At 40.1% G+C, this 25,191-nt stretch overlaps 1 protein-coding gene across 1 annotated transcript in view; it reads left to right on the top strand.

The window, feature by feature from the left end:
* The window catches only part of TTC7A (tetratricopeptide repeat domain 7A), a 2,391,665-nt gene that overhangs the window by 426,265 nt on the left and 1,940,209 nt on the right, over nt 1–25,191 (top strand). The window contains exon 6 of the mRNA XM_044060227.1: nt 8,362–8,440. Within this exon, the coding sequence (XP_043916162.1) occupies nt 8,362–8,440 (79 nt within the window). The remainder of the gene's footprint in view (nt 1–8,361; nt 8,441–25,191) is intronic.

Here is a 25,191-nt window from a genome sequence, read left to right as displayed (position 1 = left end):
ACGAAAATAATGTGATTAAATGTGTTATTAAACAAGTGGAAAGTGGCTTGATATTTTGCCTTATATAGGCTTGATGGATTCCGAGTACTGGAAGATTGTATTTGGTGGATACTTCTTGTTCCATGCACCTTATTGGGTCGAGCACCATTTGTTGTTGAACATTAGATTTAAGTCGGTGCTGACTGGGTGATATTTTACATTGTGTTATTTGACTTATCATAAATTATTCCACTTTTTCTGTTCAGAAAACTATTTATGATGGCTGAAGGTTTGAATTTACGTGTCTTTTTGGATAACTTAGCCTTGGATAAGAATGATGTTACAATGTTTGAAGGAGTAGTGGAAAGACAGTGGTAGTGAAGTGAGAGACTGGAATAAGATTTCAATAGAGTTGATAGTGAATTGAGTTAATGAGGAGGAGGAATGCCAGTGGAGTATTGGAAGATAAGATAGAGAACAAGCAGCAGCTATGGATGGTAGCTTACTTTTAATAGATATGGAAAAAAGTTTTAAGCAACTAAGTGCTCGAAGAAAGTCAGGACTAATGTATGTCATATTAAGTTGTTTAAGGCATATATACAATCGAACAAAGCATTAAAGGCTTGCGTGTATATGTTGAGCCAAGAGTTGGAGCTGATGATTTGGCATTTATAGATAAATGGCATGATATACAAAAGGTAGCTTCCAGGATGTTTTTGGAACTGTTGGTACCTTTTTATGAAAAACAACTTATATTGTTAACAGAAGATTTGAATAAATATGAGAATATCCAACAATTTTGTTCGAGAGTTGACTTTGCTAGTAAGAATAATAAATGTCTTCAGGAAATAGGTGATTTTAAGAATTAACTTCTTGTTCACAAGTTAAAGAAATATACGAGAGACCTGAATGATTATCGTAATAATTTGACATATACCTGGAAGCGTAAGAAACATTCTGTTCATTTTTCTGACTCTAAGAAAATAGAAAAGATGTAAACTTTAAACATAAAGGGGTTCATTCAATTCTGAGAAAGCCTAGTGAGAATAATAATGATGGTGATTCATGTCAAGTACTTCAGAATTTTCATCTAATTTTTACATTTACAGATGTAGAGAATTTAGAGACTAGTGAGAGCTTTTCACCCATGCAGAAGCGTTTTAAAAGGCTCTTTAGATGTGGGGGAAGAAAGCAAAAACGTTCTAAGCACAGAAGAAGCTTTCAAACGAAAGATGGAAAAGTAATACTGGATATTGCCCTTGTTTTTATTTCTAGTCTTCTGTTATGCAAACATTTATATGTATGTCAAGTATGTACTTGTTAACATTTAATTATTGCAGATTTTGGAAAGCATGAATGTAGATGATATCCAAACCTTTTGTCATTTCAAGGTACACCATACAATTTGTAACTTTAAAACACTGGCAGCGGAGACTTGCCTGTAATGGCCAATAGATTTGGAGGCATGTGTCACAAGCGAATCCTTTAATGAAGATTAGACTTACCTTGTCAGCAGACAGTTGCGCTGCTAGCATAAACCTGAAAAGGGTGCCTGAGTGTTGGAGAAGCAGAAGATCAGTATTAGTTGCATGTCCGTGCTGCCGGATCACAGAGTACAGCACACTAACAATGAATGAACTCTGACCGCATCTTGTTAGGGCTAATTCCTTGGAAGCTGACGCAGTGACATCAGAATACCTGCCATTTTACATGCTTTAATGGCACTGACTTCCCTGGAAATAAGTCTAGCTTGCACTGACTTATAAATTAAAGATTTTGTTCTCATTTTAAGAAGTAGTTTTGCCTTTGGTTTGAGGGACATTGAATGGTAAAGTTAGGTATTGGTATGTTTAAGGAAGATTTTAGAGAAACCAGTGGTGAAAAAAGGTATTCCCATTTGGAGAGCACTTAACTGCTGCATCTGATATATATATATATATTTATATATATATAGAGAGAGAGAGAGAGAAAGGGGTGTGTGTGTGTGTGTGTGTGTGTGTGTGAATTATATTTGACATTTCCCCTGAGAAGTGTTACATAGTAGATTGTAGGATTTACTCAAAGAACATTTAGTTGCCATTCAAACTGCAACCTTTTGCCAGCTTATTCATACAGTTGTTTGTTATAACAGTAATTGTCCAAATGACCAAATCAATAAACCAGGTGGTAGCATATCCTAACATTGCCAACACCCTGATTTAGAATCTTTCTTTTTTGTAATGGCATTTTATTTGTGACTGAAGTTGTTCATTAAATAACATTGTTTTCATATGCTGTTTTTATTAACGTACTGTTCCAATAGAGAAATAACGTCTTTGGAATTTATTGAATATGCTTGTTTCATATGGTAACATGACACTTTAAATTGAAGCCATTGAACACATGCCAACTGCTTAGGTTCAACAGCCACATTTTCTTTTTCTTCCAAATTTTTTATTGATTTTCCAATAACAATCATTTAAACAACAAATTATAATAAAACTATATACACATTTTACAAAGGCCTCAAGCACTGTATAAAATGTTATAAATGTAAAGAAGGGTACAATATTCATTCATTCATACTTTCAATGCGACTAATTTGGTGGAGACAAATTTAAATTCAATGACTGAATAAAGGATAAAACTTTTGTCCTGGGGTTGTTAGTCCATTTTCTGGGATATATTCCTGCTTCAGCAGCTACATTTTCTGAATACTGCTAGTGATTGTTAGTCCAAGCAGTACCATTACTTGTCCTCTTGGAAAAGCAGATGGTGTGCAAGCAAGGAGACGAGCAAACACTGTGCGGTCTTAGAGTATACATAAAGAGCAGTGTGTTTGCAGGCTCCCACATGGAGGAGTAGAGGGGGTTACACAACCAGCTTCCCTGCAAAAACATTTAGTTAGGTGTTCTATATTATTAAAACTTTGGAAGATCTGTGTTCTTTGTCGGTTTTGATTTGTGTGAGTGTTATTTGATTATGCAGTAACCAGGATTTGCAGCATGTGTGTTGTCATTAGATATGTAGACTGTGATGTCTACAGACACTAGTGGTAAAATGACATGGTGTCTTGTAACCTTTTGTGTTGCTCTGCTCAAGTTCTGTACTTTAGAATGTTAGGGCTTTTGAGTTAAATGAGATTACTGCATTAAAATGCAAAACAGATAACTACTAAATAATTAAACCAACTTTGGAATAGAGCACAGTGTTGAAACGTCAACTTTATTGCACTAGGGGAGCCAGTTTCTAAATGTAGCTATTTTTCTGTATAATCATTTTGGTAAATTTGAGTATTTTATGTTAGTTCTTTTTGTGTTTTTTTTTTCTGCTTTGTTATGTATCTTTTATGAAGGAGAGTTCTGAGAGGATCCACTTTATATTTCTGTTTACTTTCTTGACTTGCTGTTATCCTCTGTTATCCTCTGTTAGTGGTCTGTAAGTGTAAAACGCTGCCACTCCATTTGCTGAGGTGCAATGGTACAGCATTACTACATGTTCACCAGGTAACAGCTTTAGTGAAAAGAAAAGGACTGTACAGCCAGGCATAAATGACAGCCATTTAAGACTTTCATATTCTAATTGTTCAGAAAATTCATGTCCATGCAACATCTGTTATTCTGTTAACTTTCTAAATGAGTTACAGTTGTCTGCCTCTCATCTGTCACTATTTTTGCAGAATGTCTTTAATTTTGCCCCAAATTTTTGCCATCCCTTGTAAAATATTTGATTTTCGCCTAAATCATTGATTTTATTTGGTCAGTTATACTACTCGTGAGAATGTTGTCATTTTTTAAACATCTTTATTAAATGATATATTTAAATAGTGACATAGGAACACATGCATTAATAGAAAACACGCCCTAATAACATATTTCATTATTTTCAAGCAATATACATATCTGTTTTCTTTGCAACTATCACTCATTCATTCCATTACATATATAGCTCATGTTCTGCCTTTCCTTAAACCTCACTCCTTCTGAACATTATTTTGTACATATTGTTCTCACAAATTCCGTTTATTTCTATATAATTTGCTCCTTCCCTTTTCTAAAGATCCCACCTCCAGTTCGTTTAACCCCTTTACAATATTTAGTACTTCAGTTAAAGTTAGTTTAGATTTTAATTTCAGTTTTCTAGTAATTTCTTTTTGGCAGCCAATAGTATTAAATTTAGAAAGATCTTACTATGTTTAAGCAATTCAGATCCTACTTCCCACCTCAAAAGAATATTTTCCTTAGTTACAAGTTGCATCCTCAACATTTCAGACAGTGTACTCTGTAGGGAATTTTTAAAATCTGCCAATTTGTTATATTCCCAAAAGCATGCATCCAATTACCTCTTTCCCATCAAATGTCCAGCATATGCAGACATTTTCAATAAAACATCCAAAACCTTTTGGACTTTATGGGTTGCCAGAGAGATTGTCTCACTGTTGCTTTGTAAACTGCATTTCCAATCTCTCTTCCCAATATTTTCTAACCTCCTCTGATTGATTTTTCTAGCTATCCTGTTATGTTTTATATTGCAAACTAACTATACCTTTTTTAACAGCAGCTTCTGCTGTAAAAAAAACAAAAAAACTCTGCCATAGCTGGTCTTTCACTTAGAACTCCACTATCCCTTTTCTGTTTGCCTGTACTCTGCTATAAATACCCAGTAGGGAAGACAGCCTCTGTTGATCTGTTAACATTTTCAGTGAGTTATAGTTACCTGTCTCTGATTTTGCAGAATGTCTGTGATTTAACTCAGATTTTTGTCCTGTCCATCCGTACTAGCTTATTAATGCCTGCTAACAGTAACCCTAACCCTGCCTTTGCCCTAAAACCTAATCCAGTATCTTACCTTTGAAAAAACTTTTCCATAGCACACACATGCCCACTTAGACATACACACACTAAGCATTACACCTGTCCCCTAACATAGTCTAACGCTAACTCAACTACACTTGCACTAACTCTCCCTCTCTCCCATTTAATGCCAAAACCTTCAAATGTCTGAAAGTTTTGGAATTAGTTTCCCAAATCTCAATGTTCTATTCACCCAAAATCTTAAAAGTTTTGATGACTGGAGCAGTTAACTACATTTCACAGTCAATCACTCTGTTGACGAGCTGACCAGATGACTTGAAAGCTGATTTCTGGCTCTCTTGTGTAGTTACAAAATACTTACTTGAATATTTCATCCTAGAGCAGTTATGGTGTAAAGGAAGTAGTTGATTGCAGTAAGCAGGATCATCATCAGTAACCATTTGGTATGTTGAAACCTTCTATATGGAGTCCTGAAATATGGAGAGTGAATGGCAGAAAGAACGGACTTACATACACTAAGTGCAAAATGTCATTTCTCAGAATATTCCCTTTTCTCTGAGATATGATAATCCCACAGTTGGTATATATACATTTGGATGTGTGTGTGCAAGAAGTTTAAAAGAGAAGAGCAGTTTTCGAGATTCACTTTTCTTATGTTGTTTTTTTGACTTGTCGGCACTCAGCATTTCAAGTGCTGACATTTCAGTAGGGAGCTGCATCATCATATGAACCATGTTCTTTGCTTATGATCCTTGGTTTTCTTGATTTGTTGACTGTAGACAGTGTGATTATTATTTGATTGTGAATAAACTGGATGGCATGGAGTCTACAAGTTTAATGTTACTATTTTGACTGAATACATTTTTAATTTAGCTTGTTTTTTTTGCAGGCATCTGGATATGAAATGAACTATGCTAGCCTGCTTATTTGAATTTCCTGCTTTCCTGCTAAGCACACATACTGAGTATTGATGAACTAAATATCTACAGGCTTTCAGACACAAAACAAAACCTGTATTTTGAAGGCATTCCTTCTGTCTGTTTCTTATGGTGCATCAGGCCTGTCTTTTAAAGCAAATTACTCCTATTTACTTATCTATATTGAAGAGACCAGATAGACCTCATGAACACTCCTGTCACTGTATAACCCATTTTTTTGTTTTTGTTTTCATTCACTAGACTGGGAGGATACCCTTTGGACACCTCTGCTTACCCATCATTTCCTTGACTTCATAGAATGTGCTGTGTTTCCTGGTCCTGGGGTATAGGTTCATAGGTGGGTACTAGGCTATCTGCCCGAAGGCATTTATAAGCCTAGCTAGAATGTGTTGGCTTTTGCCGTCCCCTTTGATTAGTTCCCTGTGCCTCTGTCCAGCAGAGCCACTGAAGTGATCCCCGAGGTAAACTTTCTGTTTCCCATCCACTCGTCAAGGTTTCTTTTGAAGAGTGTTAGCAAGGAGCTCTGCCTAATGTAGATTGGGATCTTGTTCCAAAGCATGGGAAGTCTCTGGGACAGGAATATATCCCTCCAGCATGTCCTATTTATTGTTGTGGTAAGGTTTAGATCCCTAGAGGCATGTAGCTTGAGAGGATAAGTTTTTCTTTAGGTGGAGCATGTCCACCAATTCTGGGTTGGACATGGCCTTGTATGTCAGGCAGAGATCACCTCTGAGTAGGCGGTATGCAACCGAGTACAACTGGAGTTTCTTCAGTCGAGCTGCATAGGACATCTGCTTGAGGCCATTGATCCTCTTGGTGAGGTACTTCTGTGGTCTTTCCAGCTAATGCAGGTGTCTTGTAGGGTACATCCCAAATGGGGCAAGAGTACTCTAAGATGGGTCTGATGAGTGATGAGTAGATGTAGCACAATCTCTGACCCCTTGCAGAGGGGCTACTGGTCCCATAAAGAAGACAGCTAACAGAGATTGCATGGACTTGCTGGTTTGGTCCTTCCAGGTCAGCATTAGCTATGTCACTCAAATGTAAATTGTGTGTGTCGACATATGGGACATGGATATATGTATCACTGTGCTGGCTTCACTAATGACACCTACGGTGACATCAGTATTACAGAGGTGAGTTGCTGTACCTGTAGTCTGTGTTGAGAAGTACACCACTGTGGCCTCTAAAAGCTCTCTCCCCTCAGAAGGAGAGCTGACATTCGGTCTGTTTATCCTGTAACCCCTCCCCTGCCATTTGACCTCAGGTGACTCTTCAGACCTGAGTCTTTTTCAGTGTAGATGCTATGCCTGTGCTGCAACAATTCATCTGCTATTGTTTCAGTTTTGCATCTTGAGTTTTGCAGCTTGAGTACATTCTATCTCAGTCTGACCACTGAACATGTTGGTTAGCTGCCATGACACAGGACAATAATATCCCCTACTGCAGCTGCTGACCGTTTTTTTGTTAGACTTATTCTTTTTGTCTCAGGAATCTGTAAATATTCAAGGCTATTCGTTGCCGTTTCTGTTTTTCAGTCTCTCCCTGATGTTCTGTTTCCCCAGCTTGAAAGTTGGTATCTTTCACTTTCATGTAGTTATCTTCTGCCTTCAGTGATGCTGACGTCTTTTCAACTTTTAGATAGTCCCCCTGGCACTGTTGCTTCAAATTTATATCAGAACTTGCTAATGGTACCTAACCATACCTCTCAACTTCTTTGAGCAAGAAATCTGGACAAAATCAGAAGGAAAAGTAGGACAAATGCCCAAAAATAGGAAACATTTTTAAATATTGCTCTTACAAACTTAGAAAGTTGATAGAATAACAGGTTTTGCATTTGCATGAATTTTCTGAAGGGTATGGACTCTGAAACTCAAATGTCTTTCGTTATTTTCTAACTTTAATCTTTAATGATTTGTCACTAATTTACCAGAAAACCACAAATTTATGAAAAACGGACCTAAAATATGAGGCAAAAATCTGGACATTGTGTGAAAATCTGTACAGTTGAGAGGTGTGTTAACCTAACTCTGCCTAACCACCTCCATTACTATTGTTGTTTCTCTTTTCATGCATGTTCTTTAGTCGTCATACAAAATATTCAAGACATTTTCTGGTTATGTAGCCCTTCTTTGAAGAAGGCAGTCTGCAAATGTGAGTAGTACAGCCGTGTGCCTTAACTCCTGTTGGTAACATTCTGTATGTGAAATGTTGGCAAAGAACTCTTACATGAACTAGTTACTACTGCCTTTTTAGTACATGGGCTGCACCTGAAAAGGGTCTGCAAGTTTTATGGTCACTAATTTTGTTTTAAGGAGGGAAGGAAGGCTTTTATTTAGTGTAATACTGGTTTCTGAAATGTTATGAAGTTTAGTCTTCTTTTGCGACTTAAAGCAGTGTCACCCCTATGCATTATAGCATAGTTCCTGTAACACATCTGCTGCAAAGTCATGCACTGTGACAAGTGATGGTTTGTTCATTTTAGTTGTTGCCTTTTTCTCATCTATGATTTCTGAGTTGAGGGTAAAACTGATAAATCCTTAACCACTGTTACTGTCATCATCTTAATATACATCAAGCAAGCAAACTGATTAGTGTTATTAGTTTTTAATTTGGATTTACATCTTCTAAAACCTTATTTTTTCTTTCAGAAATATTGTTAAAGGCTTAAAAAAGCTGAGGAAAATTTTGAGAGCTGTGGAAGCAAAAGCAATGCAGAACTTCAGAATGGTAAAGAAAACATTTTTATTTGGTAGCACTGTGTGTTTGTCCTCTAACCTTTGAGTTGTCTGTTATCCCATGCTGAGTATGTATCATTGTGCCTGTGTGAGCACAAAGTTACTTGTAGGTAAACGTAATGCCGCACTGCAGCTGTAACAGGGTATTGTTTCCTAGCAACGACACCTTAGTCGGAGCATCTGATAAATGGGTGTTGTTCATCTCCATTTACATCGACATTGTTACTGATATGTTACACTAATGAGCAGATTTTTGACAGGAGGAATAGTAAAGGGTCTACAGTACCTAATTACTTTCCAGGGTTGGATAGACTTGGCAGATTGTCAGACAGTTTCCATATGTATAACAAATACTTTGTTCATTTACAGTGTGCTTCTCTCCACGTTTGTCCTTGAACCTGTTATGTAACCATCTATTTCTCAGTAAATATAAAGTTTTAAGCTTTCGAAGTTCTAAACTGTAAAAAAGTCAATGACTTGTGAAAACAAGAAAACACTTGGATTAGTTGCTGCTTTCTTTGAATAGACCACTTAGTGCTAATATACAGATGGTGTTTCAGCATTTCAGGTCACATTGCTGATGTAAATATTCGTTTTAGTTCATCTTCGGTAGCTGGAGCAGAATGGAAGATCTGTATGTACACTTGAGGTTATTTGCTCTTGTTTAACAATGACATCTCAAAGAACACATAAAGATAAATCATGAGCAGAAAATAACAGTAGCATTTTCCAGTATACTATAGTATTTCTTATACATCACTATTTGTTGTCTCAAGAAAGGAACTTATTTGTTTTCCTTACATTAGCTGCGTTGATGGCTAACTCCTCTGTGTCACTGCATATCTAGTATGCAGTGACTCTTCCTGGCCTTTTTTATTTTGTCATTTTTAGATGAGAAAGCCTATTTTTGCAAAAATAACAGAAGGTATTTTGAAAAGTTTAGCTTATAACAAATTTGTATTGTACATATTAAATAAAAAAATGGGGAGATAGCACTGGGTTTGTGAGGTGGCAGGAATACTGCCCTTTGCAGATGCAGATGGCTGGCATCTGTTGCTGTATACATTCTTCACTTTTAAATTCTTCTCTCCCTGTCTGCCTTTCTCTCTCATTACTTTTTTGTTTTATTACTTTTTAGATTAGATGGTAAGCTATGTCTTAAGGTCCTTTCCCCTCTCAGAGGTTAGCTAAATATGACAGCCCAGTGTATTGGGTTATTTCTTCAGACTGGAGCTGCTGATGTCTTTTCTTTCTGCTTGGCAAATTGTGGTGACATGTAGGAACCATAGTTTCCACAAAATGAAGTGGGTGTCTCTAGAGTGAGATACAGCCCAGATTGCCTGAATGTTCCCCTGACCCACCTACCACCACCCAACAACAGTATGCACTGTACTGGATGTGAGGTGTGCATTAGTACCTATGTCTCTCATATCTCAATGTACTTTCCTAATACATTTCAGCATAAGCCTAGGACCTTCACCATGTTTTACCAGCTGCTATTCAGATCCTCTGTCTGGGGAAAAGGAAGCTGTTATTAGTTGCTGCTTTCTTCTTGATACAGCTCAATCCTTCTTCATCACAAATCAGTTCCGGAAAAGTCACACATGGAAATCTGGCCACTGTGCTATTACGCAACCATTGTTTCTTTTTTATTTTCTACACCAGCTGTCATTGCCTCCTTTCTCCCAGATGTTCCGTTCGGTTCTCAAAGTCTCCATAACATCTCTTATCTGGCTTGTTAGTATGGTAAATATACTGTAACTATACGGACTGTTATGTTATACTTTTTGTTTCTGTTCACCTGTCTGACACCTTGTACATCTTCTTCAGGAAACTGGTATGGTCCTTAGTGTTGCTGATCTCTCTGCAGGTCATCGGACCTAACACAACCTGTTCATCTGAAAATGGAATTAGCTAGTGTACCTTAGACTGAATGATTGATCTAGACCAAGACCCTTTTTAGCCTTGACCTGAAATATGCATCAGTGGCATTTACACATTTTATAATCACAAAGAATTTGTACAGTACATGCAAGTGAGAAATAAATCAGTAAGTAAACACACAGTGACAGATTTCTTCAGATTTGCGGAAGAGGCAGACAGTAATGTCTTTATGGAAGAGAGAACTAGTAATGTGATTTAAAGGGTCAGCCTCTCCAGTATAGTGACATGGTATCTACTTCTACCACTGATAGCCTGCTTCAAGCAGCAACTCAGGCAATAGAGAGTGGGCTGGGAGAAATGAGCGAGCACCTGAAACCCAAGTCACTTTTCCTGGGGAGGTGTGAAGGATGTTCCTACTGTCCATCATAGTTGTGATGCGTGTGCCTCATAGTGCATAAGGTAGGTTTAAAGGGTTAAGTGAAAGGAGTGCAAGAATGTGTGGGCACCTTAGTGTGAATACTTCTAGAACCCAGTGCTGAGGTCTTCCCTTGATAATCAGCCCTTGGCCCAGTGGGACCCCAGGTCTACAGACCAAGTCAGAAAGTAAATAGGGGAAAAATGATACTTAAAATGTGAATCGGGTGTTGGTTGTGTAGCATACAGAGAAGGAGCACTGACTGTAGCTCCAGTGACCTAATTTAAGGGCCCAGTAGATGGCAGAAGCTGGGTGGGGGAAGAAATGGTGTAAATAAACAGCATTCACTTATCCATTCACGGGATGGCGTTAACTGAAGTCCTGCCAGCATGGCTGAGAGTTCATAAGCACTCTAGTTATGGTACAGGTGTGGAAGGAGACATCCATTTGGTTCTAATGCAGCAAGCTTTGAACTACACCTGCCATCCTACAGAGGTAGGGTAGAGGTACAAAAAGTGAGCTAAGAGAAGAGTTGCTTGATTTAATAGCGATAGACATATTAAGATCAATGAAAGAAATAGATTGTAGAAGGTCAATAAAACCCAAAAAGCTAGAAGTTTGGTAAAACAAATGAACATAGTAATTAGGACTGTTCATAGAGATCCATGTGATATAACAGAAGTAAATGAGATATATTACTGTGCAGCTAAATTAGTAATAGATAAAATTCTACCACAAGAACTCAGGGTAGTAGGGGAAAGGAAGGGGAGAAATCGAATACCATCATGGAAGTATCGAATAGAGAAAACTATAAAGCAATTAAGACAAGAAGTGTCACTGTTAGAAGAGTATAGAAGAGGGAATAGATCAACAAATATACTCAGAAAGATAGAAGTGATGAAAACAATGCACAGTATTAAAACAGATCAGGATTTATCATGCAGTATCACAAGTAATAAACTAAAAGTATCAGCACAGGCAGAAAAACTTAGAAGACAGAAAAATAGGGTCTGTATTATATCACTGAACGATTAAAAAAGCGAACGATGAATAATCGATCACATGTAAGTGAAAGCTTACAATCTCGAAAACTCAGAACAGAGATTTTTTCCCCCACACCCCCTACTTAAACATACCAACTCTGAGTTCGCACTACAGTGCCAAAAACGGCAAAGTAACGGAAGTGGCCAAGCAAATTCTTGTCCTGGGAAAGAATTTGCTTAAAAGCCACTTCGCTATTTTGCGTTTTCGTTGTTTTAAGTTCGACAAAGATGCAGTCAATATAATGCGTCTTTGGTCATCTGATAGGAACCTGATAAATATATACGAAAAGTACAAAATAAGCAATTTATGGATGACCCAAGAAAGTTTTATCGAGAATTGGGAAACAAGGTAAAAGGAACTGAAAGGCCACCAAGAAAGAGAAGAAATAGATATATTTTGGAGAAGTATTTATGAAGATCCTGTGGAAAATAACAAGATGCTAAATGGATAGAAGTAAAAGAAAGAATAAGAAGTTTAAAGGTACAGGATAGGAAATAGGATGAAGTAACAGCCAGAGAAATTGAAACAAAGTTAAAAGAAGCCTCTAATTGGAAAACCCCAGGTCCAGATGCACTACCTAACTTCTGGTTAAAATATTAACATCTTTGCACAAAGATTTAGCCATGAGTAAGAACTATTTATATGCACACCCTGAGCAGACACCAACCTGACTAAGAACAGGAAAAATAGTGCTCCTACTTAAGAGTGAACCTGCAAGCTACCCTAAAAATTATAGACCAATAACTTACCTTCCGGCGAATGTATAAACTGTAAACCAGAATTGGTGATGACAGAGTTTGTAGTCATTTAGAAGAAAACTCAATTATGGCATACAACTAAAGGGCAATCAAAGAAAGTCATATGGAACAAAGGATCATTTGTTGTTAAATAAAATCATAGTCCCCCCATTATGTGTCACCCCATCGGACCTCATTATGTGGTGATTACAATACACCCCCATAATGTGTCACCCCATCAGGCCTCATCATGTGGTGATGATAATACCCCCCGATTATATGTCACTCCATCGTACCTCATGTGATGATGGTAATACCCCCCATAATGTGTCACCCCATCAGACCTCATCATGTAGTGATGATAATACCCCCGGTTACGTGGCATCGCATTGGACCTCATCATGTAGTGATGATAATACCCCCAATAATGTGTCACTGAATTAGACCTCCTCATGTGGTGATGATAATACTCCCCCATTAGGTGTCACTCCATCAAACCTCGACATGTGAGAAGTGTAAAAGGAAAACTGTAAAAAGGGGAAGAATCTAAGTATGACATGGATTGACTACAAAAAAGCATTTGACAGTATCCCACATTCGTATATAAGAGTACTTAAAAATGTGTAAGATACACCCTACACTGATCGATTACATTACAGTGACCATGAATCAGTGGCAAACCACTTTGCAATTAAGCCATGATAAAGGACAAATTATTATTCCAGGAATACAAATTCAAAGGGGGATATTCCAAGGTGTTTCCCTGTCACTGCTGCTATTCTGTCTTGCCCTTAACCAGTTAAGCTGTTTATTTAACAGATTAAGCCATGGCTATAATTTGGCTCCTAGAAAACAACAAAGTGTAAACATTTCTCATCTTCTCTTTTTTGATGATTTAAAATTGTATAGTCATCAGATGAGGAACTGCAAGCACTACTGCAAGTAGTCAAAACGTTTTCAGATGATATAGGAAGGTCATTTGATCTTGATAAATGTGCATAATCAGCCTTTAAAGCAAGAAAGCTGCAGCACCAAGCAAACATCAGTTTGGGACAAGAATGTGATATAAAAGAACTTGAGCAAGAGGGAGTGTATAAATATTTTCAAATTGATGAAGGATCAATAATAAAACATTTACAAATGTGAATAAAACTTAGGGATATTTTAGAATACTTAAATTAATTCTGAAAACAGCGTTCACATCTTGGAACAAAATTCAAGCTATAAACCAATTAGCTCTTCCTGTCCTAGCTTACAGTTTTGGAGTGATTAACTGGACCCAAAAGGTGTTGGTCAGATTTGATAGGAAAACAAGAAGGATGCTTCATACTCGTCAAATGATTTTTAAAAATCAGTGCATACCAAGATTATATATTCCCTGTTCTGAAGAAGGTATGGGCCTCCTTGAAATTGATTACATGTGTAGATCTGCAATCGTGGGACTGCACACATATTTGCTGACCTCACAAGACCCAAACGTAGTGAAAGTTTGGAAAGATGAGGAGAATAAATCTAAGAAGCATATCGGCATCAAGCGGAAATGGAAATTAAACCAGAGGTAAATAAAAATCAACAACTGAATGTGCCAAAAACAAAGGGAAGAATATAAGGTGAATGATCAGATGAGAAGGCAAGAAATGTGGAAAATGCATAAATATAGTTTCAAGTATAGAAAACTCCTGGAAGAACCTCATGTGGATCCAGATCGAATGCAGGAGTGGGTCAAGGAGAGACGAATTCAAACCAAAAGATGAAAGGTTAATATTGGCGGCCTAATATAGTGGGCTACATACACATTGGTTTACAAAGTCCATTAAACATGTGGGAGAAACAGATAAATGTAGGTTTTGTAAAACAGAATTGGAAACAGTCGCACACTTTGTTCCTGGTTGTGACATACTAATGGCAGAAGGACTGTATACTGAAATGCATAATAATGTGGCAAGACTGTTGCACTAGGGATTGTGCCAACATTATGGTATTGAATTGGCTGAAAAACACTGGAAAAATGAGCCACAAAGCATCATAGGAATGATGAAGTCTACATCACATGGGATAACCCATTACCAACAGTCCAAAAGATAGATGCGAGAAAACCAGAGAGTGGTCCATGAAAAGAAGACAAAAGTAGCATTGACCATTGAAATCACTACACCCAGTGACTACAGTGTCTTGCATACAGAGAGACACAAAATCATAAAATATCAGGATTTTCAGGCAAAAATGAGAGCAATGTGGAAGAATGATACCCAGACAGTCCCAATAGTAGTAGGAGCAATGAGTTTTATAAAAATGAATCTCCAGTCGTATTCAGATATGTTACCAATACATGTAACTCCATATGAATTGCAGATGGAGTTATTACTGGCCACATTGCAGGTGCTGTGATGAGCATTTCTGGTTAACATCAACGATTGAAACAATACTAATTTCATGAACTTTAGTAGTACTTTGACTTAGGAATGGGGTCCAGTCCAGTCATGCTATTAGAAACCCAAAAGAAATGGAGAAATTAAAAAAGTCAGAGGAGTAGTATTTTGTAGAAAAATAGTCCAAACTAGTCACCCCTAATGGCTTGCCAGTACCTGATTCTTATTTTCCTCTGCCTAGCAGAAAGCCACAGTTACTGATAAGGTAATGGCTTGCCAGTACCTGATTCTTATTTTCCTCTGCCTAGCAGAAAGCCACAGTTACTGATAAGGTAATCCCTCTCCCGATATAAACAAGCTTTCTTTGGTGGGATGATGTGGAATATTAATGCCAGATAGGACAGGGGAATGAATAAGACTATTGGTGTGCTGGAAGGGCTGATGATCCGTTGACTGACATATGTAAATAAATAAATGAAAACAAATAAAGATGAAGTTTTTGGAGCTACTGTGCAGCAGTGGAAGAAACCTGGGGGAGTCAGTTTATTGGGTACTTCATATGACTGAATTCCCACACTGCCCATTCCTTTCATGCTCTTCTCTATCATCACTGCCTCCATCTGTCTGCTTGGAGTAAGACTATAGAAGATACAGCATAGTCAGTCTATAAGAGAGGAGAAATGTCTCAGGACTGATCAGTTTCTATTCTGCCTGACCATCAGTGCCCTGTACTTCTCCTTTACCCAGGTCACTAGCATTGCATCTTACTGATGCTTCTTAATGCTGATTGCGCTTTATGATAAGGAGGCTGTACTTTACTTGGTAATATGCCTCATCTAAACTTTGGTATGAAGAATATTCCTGTGTTCCACATACATTTGCATTAAGTGGAGAAGATGTTCTAGGAAAGAGCTATGCAAGGAAACCCAAAACTCCCTGATAAGGAAATACTTGTCAACTTGTCATATAAGCATTTAGTTAGTCTGAACCACTGTATTTTATGACTGAAGTTAAAGATTGCTCTGTATCAATCATTTCACACACCCGTACCTAGAGCTGTGCGGTACTTATGTTTCTTTTTAGGGACATGTCTAAATGGGTTGTTTATTGGCAGTACGTAACTTTAGGCTGTTTGACACTCGCATTTTATATTCTTTGGCCTCTTTTCCACAGTTGGATTATTCCTTGGCTCATAAAGCTTAACCAAGCAAAGATTTTGATCTGTGTACTGATTTTTATAATAAAATGATAAAGTAGCCTTCACTGAGGGGTCTGTTGTCATCATCATCTTGCGGCTTTTCCCGTTAGGGGTCGCCACAGCAGATCATCTCTTTCCATTTCTTCCTATCCTCTGCATCTTGCTCTGTCACACCAACCGCCTGCATGTCCTCTCTCACCACGTCCATAAACCTTATCTTAGGCCTTCCTCTTTTGCTCTTACCTGGCAGCTCCATCCTTGGCATCTTTTTCCCAATATACCCATCATCCCTCCTCAGCACATGTCCAAACCAACGCAATCTCATCTCTCTTGCTTTGTTTCCAAACTGTCCAACATGAGCTGACCCTCTAATATACTGATTCCTAATCCTATGCATCCTAGTCACACCGAGTGCAAATCTTAACATCTTTAACTCTGCCACATCCAGCTCTGACTCCTGCCTTTTTGTCAATGCCACTGTCTCCAACCCATATAACATAGCTGGTCTCACTACTGTCTTGCAGACCTTCCCTTTCACTCTTACAGGTACCCGTCTGTCACAAATCACTCCTGACACTCTTCTCCACCCTTTCCACCCTGCCTGTACTCTCTTCTTCACCTCTCTTCCACATTCACCATTACTCTGAACTGTTGATCCCAAGTACTTAAACTCGTCCACCTTTACCAACTCTACTCCCTGCATCCTCACCATTCCTCTACCCTCCCTCTCATTTACACACATATATTCTGTCTTAGCCCTGCTGACCTTCATTCCTCTGCTCTCTAGAGCATATCTCCACCTCTCCAGAGTCTCCTCAACCCGATTCCTACTCTCACTACAGATCACAATGTCATCTGCAAACATCATAGTCCACGGGGCCTCCTGTCTGATCTCATCTGTCAACCTGTCCATCACCACTGCAAATAAGAAAGGACTCAGAGCTGATCCTTGATGTAATCCCACCTCCACCTTAAATGGATCTGTCACTCCCACTGCAGTCCTCACCACTGTCACACTACCCTCATTCATATCCTGTACCACTCTTACATACTTCTCTGCCACTCCCGACTTCCTCATACAATACCACAACTCTTCTGTAGGCACCCTGTCATATGCTTTCTCCAAGTCTACAATGACACAATGCAACTCCTTCTGACCTTCTCTGTATTTCTCCAATAACACTCTCAGAGCAAACATTGCATCTGTAGTGCTCTTTCCTGGCATGAAACCATACTGCTGATCACTAATCATCACCTCCCTTCTTAACCTAGCTTATACTACTCTCTCCCATAACTTCAAGCTGTGACTGATCAATTTTATCCCTCTGTAGTTACTGCAGCTCTGCACATCACCCTTATTCTTAAAGATAGGTACCAAAACACTTTTTCTCCACTCCTCAGGCATCCTCTGACTTTCCAAAATTTCATTAAACAATCTAGTTAAAAATTCCACTGCCATTTCTCCTAAGCACCTCCATGCTTCCATTGGGATGTCATCTGGGCCAACAGCCTTTCCATTCTTCATCCTCTTCATAGCTGTCCTTACTTCCTCCTTGCTTATCTGTTTCACTTCCTGATTCACTATCCTCACATCATCCAACCTTCTCTCTCTCTCATTCTCTTCATTCAGCCTCTCAAAATACTCTTTCCATCTACTCAACACACTCTCCTCTCTTGAGTACCTTTCCCTCACTATCCTTTATCACCCTTACTTGCTGCACATCTTTCCCAGCTCTGTCCCTCTGTCTAGCCAATTGGCACAGGTCCTTTTCTCCCTCTTTAGTGTCCAATCTCTCATACAACTCTCCATATGCTTTATCCTTAGCTTTCGCCACCTCTCTCTTTGCCATGCGCCTCATCTCCTTATACTCATGTCTACTTTCTTCATCTCTTTGACAATCCCACTTCTTCTTCGCCAGCCTCTTCCTCTGTATACTCTCCTGTACTTCCGCATTCCACCACCAGGTCTCCTTGTCCTCCTTCCTCTGTCCAGATGTCACACCAAGCACCTTTCTAGCAGTCTCCCTTACTAGTTCTGCTGTAGTTACCCAGCTATTCGGTAACTCTCCACTGCCTCCCTTACTCTTCCCTAAACTCCACTTCACAATCACCCTTTTTTAACTTCCACCATTTAATCCTTGGCACTGCTTTCACACTCCTCCTCCTCTTCTTGATCACCAAAGTCATCCTACAGACCACCATTCTATGCTGCTTAACTACATTTTCCCCTGCCACCACTTTACAGTCTCAAATCTCCTTCAGACTGGCCCTCCTACATAGGATATAATCCACCTGTGCGCATCTTCCTTCACTCTTGTATGTCACCCTATGCTCCTCCCTCTTCTTAAAATACGTATTCACCACAGCCATGTCCATCCTTTTCGCAAAATCCACAATCATCTGACCTTCTGCATTCCTCTCCTTAACACCGTACCTACCCATCACTTCCTCATCCCTTCTGTTCACTGCCCCAACATGCCCATTAAAGTCCACTCCAATCACTAGTCTCTCACCCTTGGGTACACTCACCACAACTTCATCCAACTCACTCCAAAATTTCTCTTTCTTATCCATCGCACACCCAACTTGTGGAGCATATGCACTAACAACATTCATCATTACACCATCAATTTCGAGCTTCATAAAAATCACTCTGTTATTCACTCTCTTCACGTCTAAAACACTCGGCATATAGTTCCTTTAGTATAACCCCTACCCCATTTCTCCTGCCATCCACACCATGATAGAATAATTTGAACCTGTTTCCTAAACACCTGGCCTTACTTCCCTTCCATCTGGTCTCTTGCACGCACAATGTATCAACCGTCCTTCTCTCAATCATATCAGCTAGCTCTCTTCCTATACCAGTCATACTGCCAACATTCAAAGTTCCAACCCTCACTGCTACACTCCTAACCTTTCTCCTCTCTTCCTGCCTTTGGGCATGCCTTTGCCCTCCTCTTCTCCTTCGGCCAACAGTAGCCCAATTTCCGCCAGCACCCTGTTGGCTAACAGTGCTGGTGGCGGTCGTTGTTAACCTGTGCCTCAACCGATCTGGTATGGAAATATGAAATTTTCACGCCATAAGTTATGTGGCAGAATTTTTAGGCCGGATGCCCTTCCTGACACAACCCTCCCCATTTATCCGGGCTTGGGACCGGCACAAAGAAATGTACTGGCTTGTGCATCCCCAGTGGCTGTTATAATGGCACTTAAAACACACACATACATGAAGACTTTGTTTGACCACTTGTGTTTTTCTAACTGTTGCAATGGCATTCTTAGTATGAAATATCGCATTAGAGCTTTGTTTGACTTTGTTTCATATTTAGTATTAGAATGCTCATAGTTTCTAATGCACTTTCACATACAGTCTGTGTTTCTTACATTTTTCATTAAATCTGCATGCTTATGGCTGATTACTCTCTAATCATACTGTTGCTTTGTACTAACAGTAATTTTAACACGCTTGCATTTCATTTTATAAATACTGGCAATGCATGTATATTTTTTTATCATTTTGATATGGCACTCTTGTGGGTGCTGCCTTTCATAATTATCCACTTAAACACCATCCCTGTCATTAGATATCCCTCTTACAACTCTTAATTGTTGCTCTCCAGTTCATTATCCTTTACACTGTTAACTCCCCTTTTACTCACTTGTCAACCCTGCTTTTTTACTCCCCACCCACTCTGTCCCTTTCTGCTTCAGACCTTCCTGTCACTATCTTCACACCTCTCCTTAAGTCTCAACTTACTCATACTCTGCATTTTCTTACCAGGGGGAGTCTTGTTTTCTTACTGTCCCTCATTTCCTGACTTTCCTAGCTCTCTATCTCTCTCCCCCTTACCCTTCTTATTAGATCATCTCCTTCTATTCACTCCTTATCACATCTAGTATTCTTTCACTTTTTTTCCAATTTCCAGCCTTTCCACAGCTTTCACTTCACATCCTCCTAACATGGACTAACTCTTCCGTTTTGTTGTCTTCTGGGCACACTGATTTAATCACAATGTGCCCATTGTCTGTTTTACCTTTTGATAGTGCAGCCTACGGCTTCGTTAACCTGGATGTTTAATGAATGTAGTTAGGTGGTCTTTATCTGACTGGTGTTAATAATTGGCTGCTTATTATTGCGTTAGATGTTTAAAACTTGGTTATCCAGTATTGTGCCCACTGCCTTAGTGTGTTTAGCATTTTGTACTTACTCACATGTTCATCGTGCATACAGCTGCAGTCATTACACTTGGGTTATCCTGCCATCAGGCGGGTCCTCGGTCGGCCGAATTCCAAAGTCTAGGTCCGGTGTCGGTTGTCGTCGCTTCTTCCCTGACGTCAGTGCGGTAGGGGTATAAAAGAGGCAGCCGACACCATTTTCTTCTGTCTTTCTTGCCGCGTGGTGCCCGAAGCAGAAGCAGTTCACAAGTGCCGGTCGGCCAGCTCCTGAGATTTACGAACAGTATTTCAGCTGAAGTCTTCTTTAAAGCTAAGTACCCCGTTGGGGAAACTTTTCTTGCCTCAGACCGATGTCAGACAAAGTTAATAATTGCATTTCTTGTGGGAAGCAAATACCGCATAAGGACTTTCACTCTTTCTTGTATACCTTGCTTAGGGCTAGACCACGACGTCTCGGCCTGCCGTTTTTGTGCTAGGTTTAACAAGCGCACTATTAAGCGGCGGGCGGAGTTCGCCCTACATTATTTTGGCAAAAAATGTAATTATATCATGTCGTCGGATTCACCGATGCCAGTTTTAGGCAAAAGACACAAAGATAAGGACCATCATCCGAGGCCTGCACCGAGTACTAAGACCACGCTTAGGCCTACTACTGGTTCTCCGGTTCTCAGCGAGGCGTCTACGCAGCCCCTGACTACCGATGAAACTATTTTACCGGTGACTTCAGTACCCGAGGTCGCAGGTTCCTCGGTCTCCATTCCCACTGCAGATACTGACGCCACTCTTGGCGGGGAAACCGAAAATTTAGCGAGGCCTGCCATTTCTGAAGGCGTCTTCAGGCCTAACACCTTCTCTATTAAATCCTTCACTAAATCTAAAGCTGCAATGAATACTAAAAAACAGGGTCCTCAGACCTCCTCTCAAGGCCCCATACCTAAAAAACAGATGCTTAAAATGGCTGAGGATTTGATAACTCTCATCAGGGGTTCTCAACCCCCCTCAGACAAAAGACCCAGGTTGGAGGAAGACTACCCTTCCTTAGACTAGGCTTCTATTACCTCAGACCATTCTGAGGACCAGGATTACGCCTATTCCCCTTTTGAAGACTCTGATGCTGAGGAGTCTATTCCCTCGGTCTCCCCCCTTGAGGACTACTCTTTTGGGGAAACCCTGCATACATTGAGAGAGCACTTCCACTGGGAAGGCCAAGATTACTCAGATTCCAAGAAAAGGCTCAGGGAATTTCTACTGCTCCCCCAGCATAGGCCCCTGGCTATCCCTCCTGTTTTAGATATTTTGGATGATGTGTACGCAGAAGCCAGTCTTAATCGAGACGCTTTACCTCCAGCCCCTGTTAAACCAGACAGATATTACCGGGTTCCTGATTCTCACCAGTTCCTTTATAAAAGCCATACTGCTGACCCAGAAACAATTTCACAGGGTCCCAAGGGGATTAAGGCCTCTACTGCTAAAAACCTTTTACCTTCAGAGAGAGATTCCAGAGCATTAGAAAGGTGGGGGAAAAAGGTGTACACATCAGCCACTTTAACCATGAGGGCATTAAACTGTCAATTTCATATGTTAAAGTACTAACAGTTTTTTATTATCTCAGCTGAAAAACAAAATGAGACAAGCAGAACAACCAGATTTGAAAGAGTTGCAGGATTTGTTACATGGAGCAGAACAAGTGGGGAAACATACCTTACAGTGTGGTTTTGATGCTTTAGAGGCCTCATGTAGAGCTGCTGTCACGGGGTCTGTCATACATAGACATGCTTGGCTCAAAGAGCAAACCTTACCAGATCATGTCAAAGCAAAGTTATTAGATGCACCACTTCAAAAAGATGTATTGTTCGGTGTTAAAGCTGAGGAGGTACTAAAGAAAATGGAGGAAAAAGCGAAATCTATGCAAACAGTTAAATATTTCTTGCAGGTACAACCTCCATGCTTCAGCAGAAACTGGCCTTCAAAAAATTGGTCCTTTCCAGACATGGACAGACCCCAAAGGAGCAGATACAGATGCCCAAGGGGTAGAGGACAACCTCAAGGATCTTACAGAGCTAGACAGTGGCAAGCACCAACCCCAAGAGGTGGAGAAGATAGACCACAGTCATTTAGAAAACAGACACAATGACTTCCCCCTATGCCTGCCAAACAAAGCTATAATGGCAGCACCTTTGGGCGGAAAACTGGCCTTATTTTCAAAAAACTGGCACATTGTTACAAAAGACAAATGGATTCTGGATATTATAGACAGAGGCTACAGGTTCCACTTTCACACCCTTCCAAAAATGAGAGGCATGCCAAACCTGCCACAAAATCAAAGGGCAGAGACACAAAGACAAATTTCCGCTCTCATGGATATGAAAGCTATTCAAGAGGTACCTGCAAAAGAACAAGGTCAAGGTTTTTACTCAAGACTATTTCTGGTACCAAGGAAGGACAAAGATTGGAGACCCATCTTAGACCTATCTATTCTAAACACATATCTAGAGGTACCAAAATTCAAGATGCTCACATTACAGCAGCTTCTTCCCATGCTGGGCAAGGAGTCTTGGCTGGTAACGTTGGACCTCAAGGAGGCATACCTGCATGTCCCTATCAGACAAGATTGCAGAAGATACCTCAGATTTCTTGCAGGTTCAACCCATTACCAATTCTCTGCATTGCAATTTGGCTTGTCTACTGCTCCCAGAGTGTTTATGAATTGCCTGGCATCAGTAATTGCCTTCTGCAGACAACAAGGAATACAAATCTACCCATATCTGGATGACTGCCTGATCCAAGTGGACAGCAAGGACATTCTGTTGCAGCATCTGGCGTTTGTAATAAAACTATTCAACTACCTGGGTTACACAGTGAACAAAAAGAAATCAAAACTAATACCTTCTCAACAGATAATTTTCCTGGGTGCCAGCTTAAATACAACAACCCAGATGGTCTACCTCACGCCAGACAAACAAGGGCAACTGTTTCAATACTTCAACAAAATGGCAACTTTAACCAGACTAACTGCAAGGAAAGTCCTGCAGGCTCTGGGGTTCATGGCATTTTGCATCCTACTAATACCATGTGCAAAGCTGCATATGAGGAAACTACAATGGTACCTAAAAAACTTATGGTCTCAACACAGCCACAGCTTGGAAACAATTATACCACTCATTCCATGCCTTCAAAAGGAATTTTTGTGGTGGGCTCAAGCATGCCAAAGAAACACAGGTCTCCCTTTCTGTTTACCTCAAGCAACTCAAATCATCACAACAGACGCCTCAGACTACACCTGGGGAGCACACATGGCAGATCAGTGCATTCAGGGAAAATGGTCCCAAAAAGAGAAGCACCTACACATCAACCAAAAGGAGATGCTAGCTGTGCAAAATGCTCTTATGACCTTCAAAGACCTACTGCATCCAGGTCAGCTATTAATAAGGACAGACAACACCACAGCCATGTGGTACATAAACAAACAGGGGGGGACTCATTCATACCCCCTGTGCAGGCAAGCTATGACCCTGTGGAACACAGCACTGGAATTACAAATTCAACTACAGGCACAATTCCTGCCAGGGAAGGAAAACACACTGGCAGACAGCTTAAGCAGAAATATGACAGACCCACACGAATGGAAGTTGCATCCTCAAGTCTTCTCAAAGATAACTCAGGCATGGGGACAGCCAGACATAGATCTATTTGCTACCCACAGAAATTACCAGTTGGAGAAATTCTGTTCAAGGACCTATCATCCACAGGCCTGGAAAGTGGACGCACTCTCTTTCAATTGGACAACATTGACAGTCTATGCCTTCCCGCCTCTACCTCTACTGACCAAAGTTCTATTAAAAACCAGAGCAGAGAGGCCACAAATGATTCTCATTGCTCCAGACTGGCCACGACAACACTGGTATCCCCTCCTAAAGAGCCTGTCACACTCACCACCATGGATTCTACTTCTAGTTCCTCTTCTGTTGTCCCAGCACAACTACAAAACCCTTCACAGCCAGCTCAAAACCTTAAATCTAGCTGCATGGAGAATACCTTAATTTTCCAACAGACTCTCCTCTCCAAGGAGGTGCAGGATGTTATCTTGGAGGCCAGGAGACCCTCTACTAGAAAAACCTACTCTGCCAAATGGAAACGATTTTGTTCCTGGAATCAAGAAAAGAGCGAGAATCCTTGGGTAATAAATATACCTCAAATTTTACAGTACCTAGCTGAGATGTTAAACAGTGGCCTTTCCTTCTCCTCCATCAAGATCCACACATCAGCCATTTCAGCACAATACAATACAGATCCTTCTTTATTCTCACATCCTCTATTAAGGCAGTTCCTCAGAGGGGCAAAAAATATAAAACCCCCACGGAAACCACCAGCCCCAGCTTGGGACCTCAACTTCGTATTGGAAAAGCTGACCCTGCCTCCTTTTGAGCCGGCTTCTTCAACAGAGCTACAATACTTGTCGTGGAAAACAGCCTTCCTTCTGGCTATTACCTCAGCACGCAGGGTTTCGGAGCTACAGGCCCTCATGTCTGTGCAACCATTCATCATTTTCCATCAGGACAGGGTTTCCTTATGAACCAACCCTACCTTCATGCCAAAGGTAGTATCCAGTGTAGCTCTGAATCAAACTATTAATTTACCTACCTTTTATCCAAATCCACAGAACAAAGGAGAGAGGCTACTACATTCCTTGGACATTCACAGGCAACTTCGTTATTACTTGGACAGAACAAAGTCATTCAGGAAATCTGAGCAGCTCTTTCTGTCCTATGCTACAGGTGCTCAAGGAAAGGCTATTTCCAAACAGACTATTTCAAAATGGATAGCCCACTGCATATGCTTTTGTTATTCATTTCATGGAAAATCAGTGCCTGTATACATCAGATCCCACTCCACCAGGGCTACAACTACCTCTGCAGC

This window comes from Protopterus annectens, chromosome 1.part0 (assembly GCF_019279795.1).
Source record: "Protopterus annectens isolate FY-2018-M chromosome 1.part0, PAN1.0, whole genome shotgun sequence".
Lineage (NCBI taxonomy): Eukaryota > Metazoa > Chordata > Ceratodontiformes > Protopteridae > Protopterus > Protopterus annectens.
The sequence above is the reverse complement of the archived record's forward strand: the minus strand, read 5'-3'. Positions and strand labels throughout refer to the sequence as shown.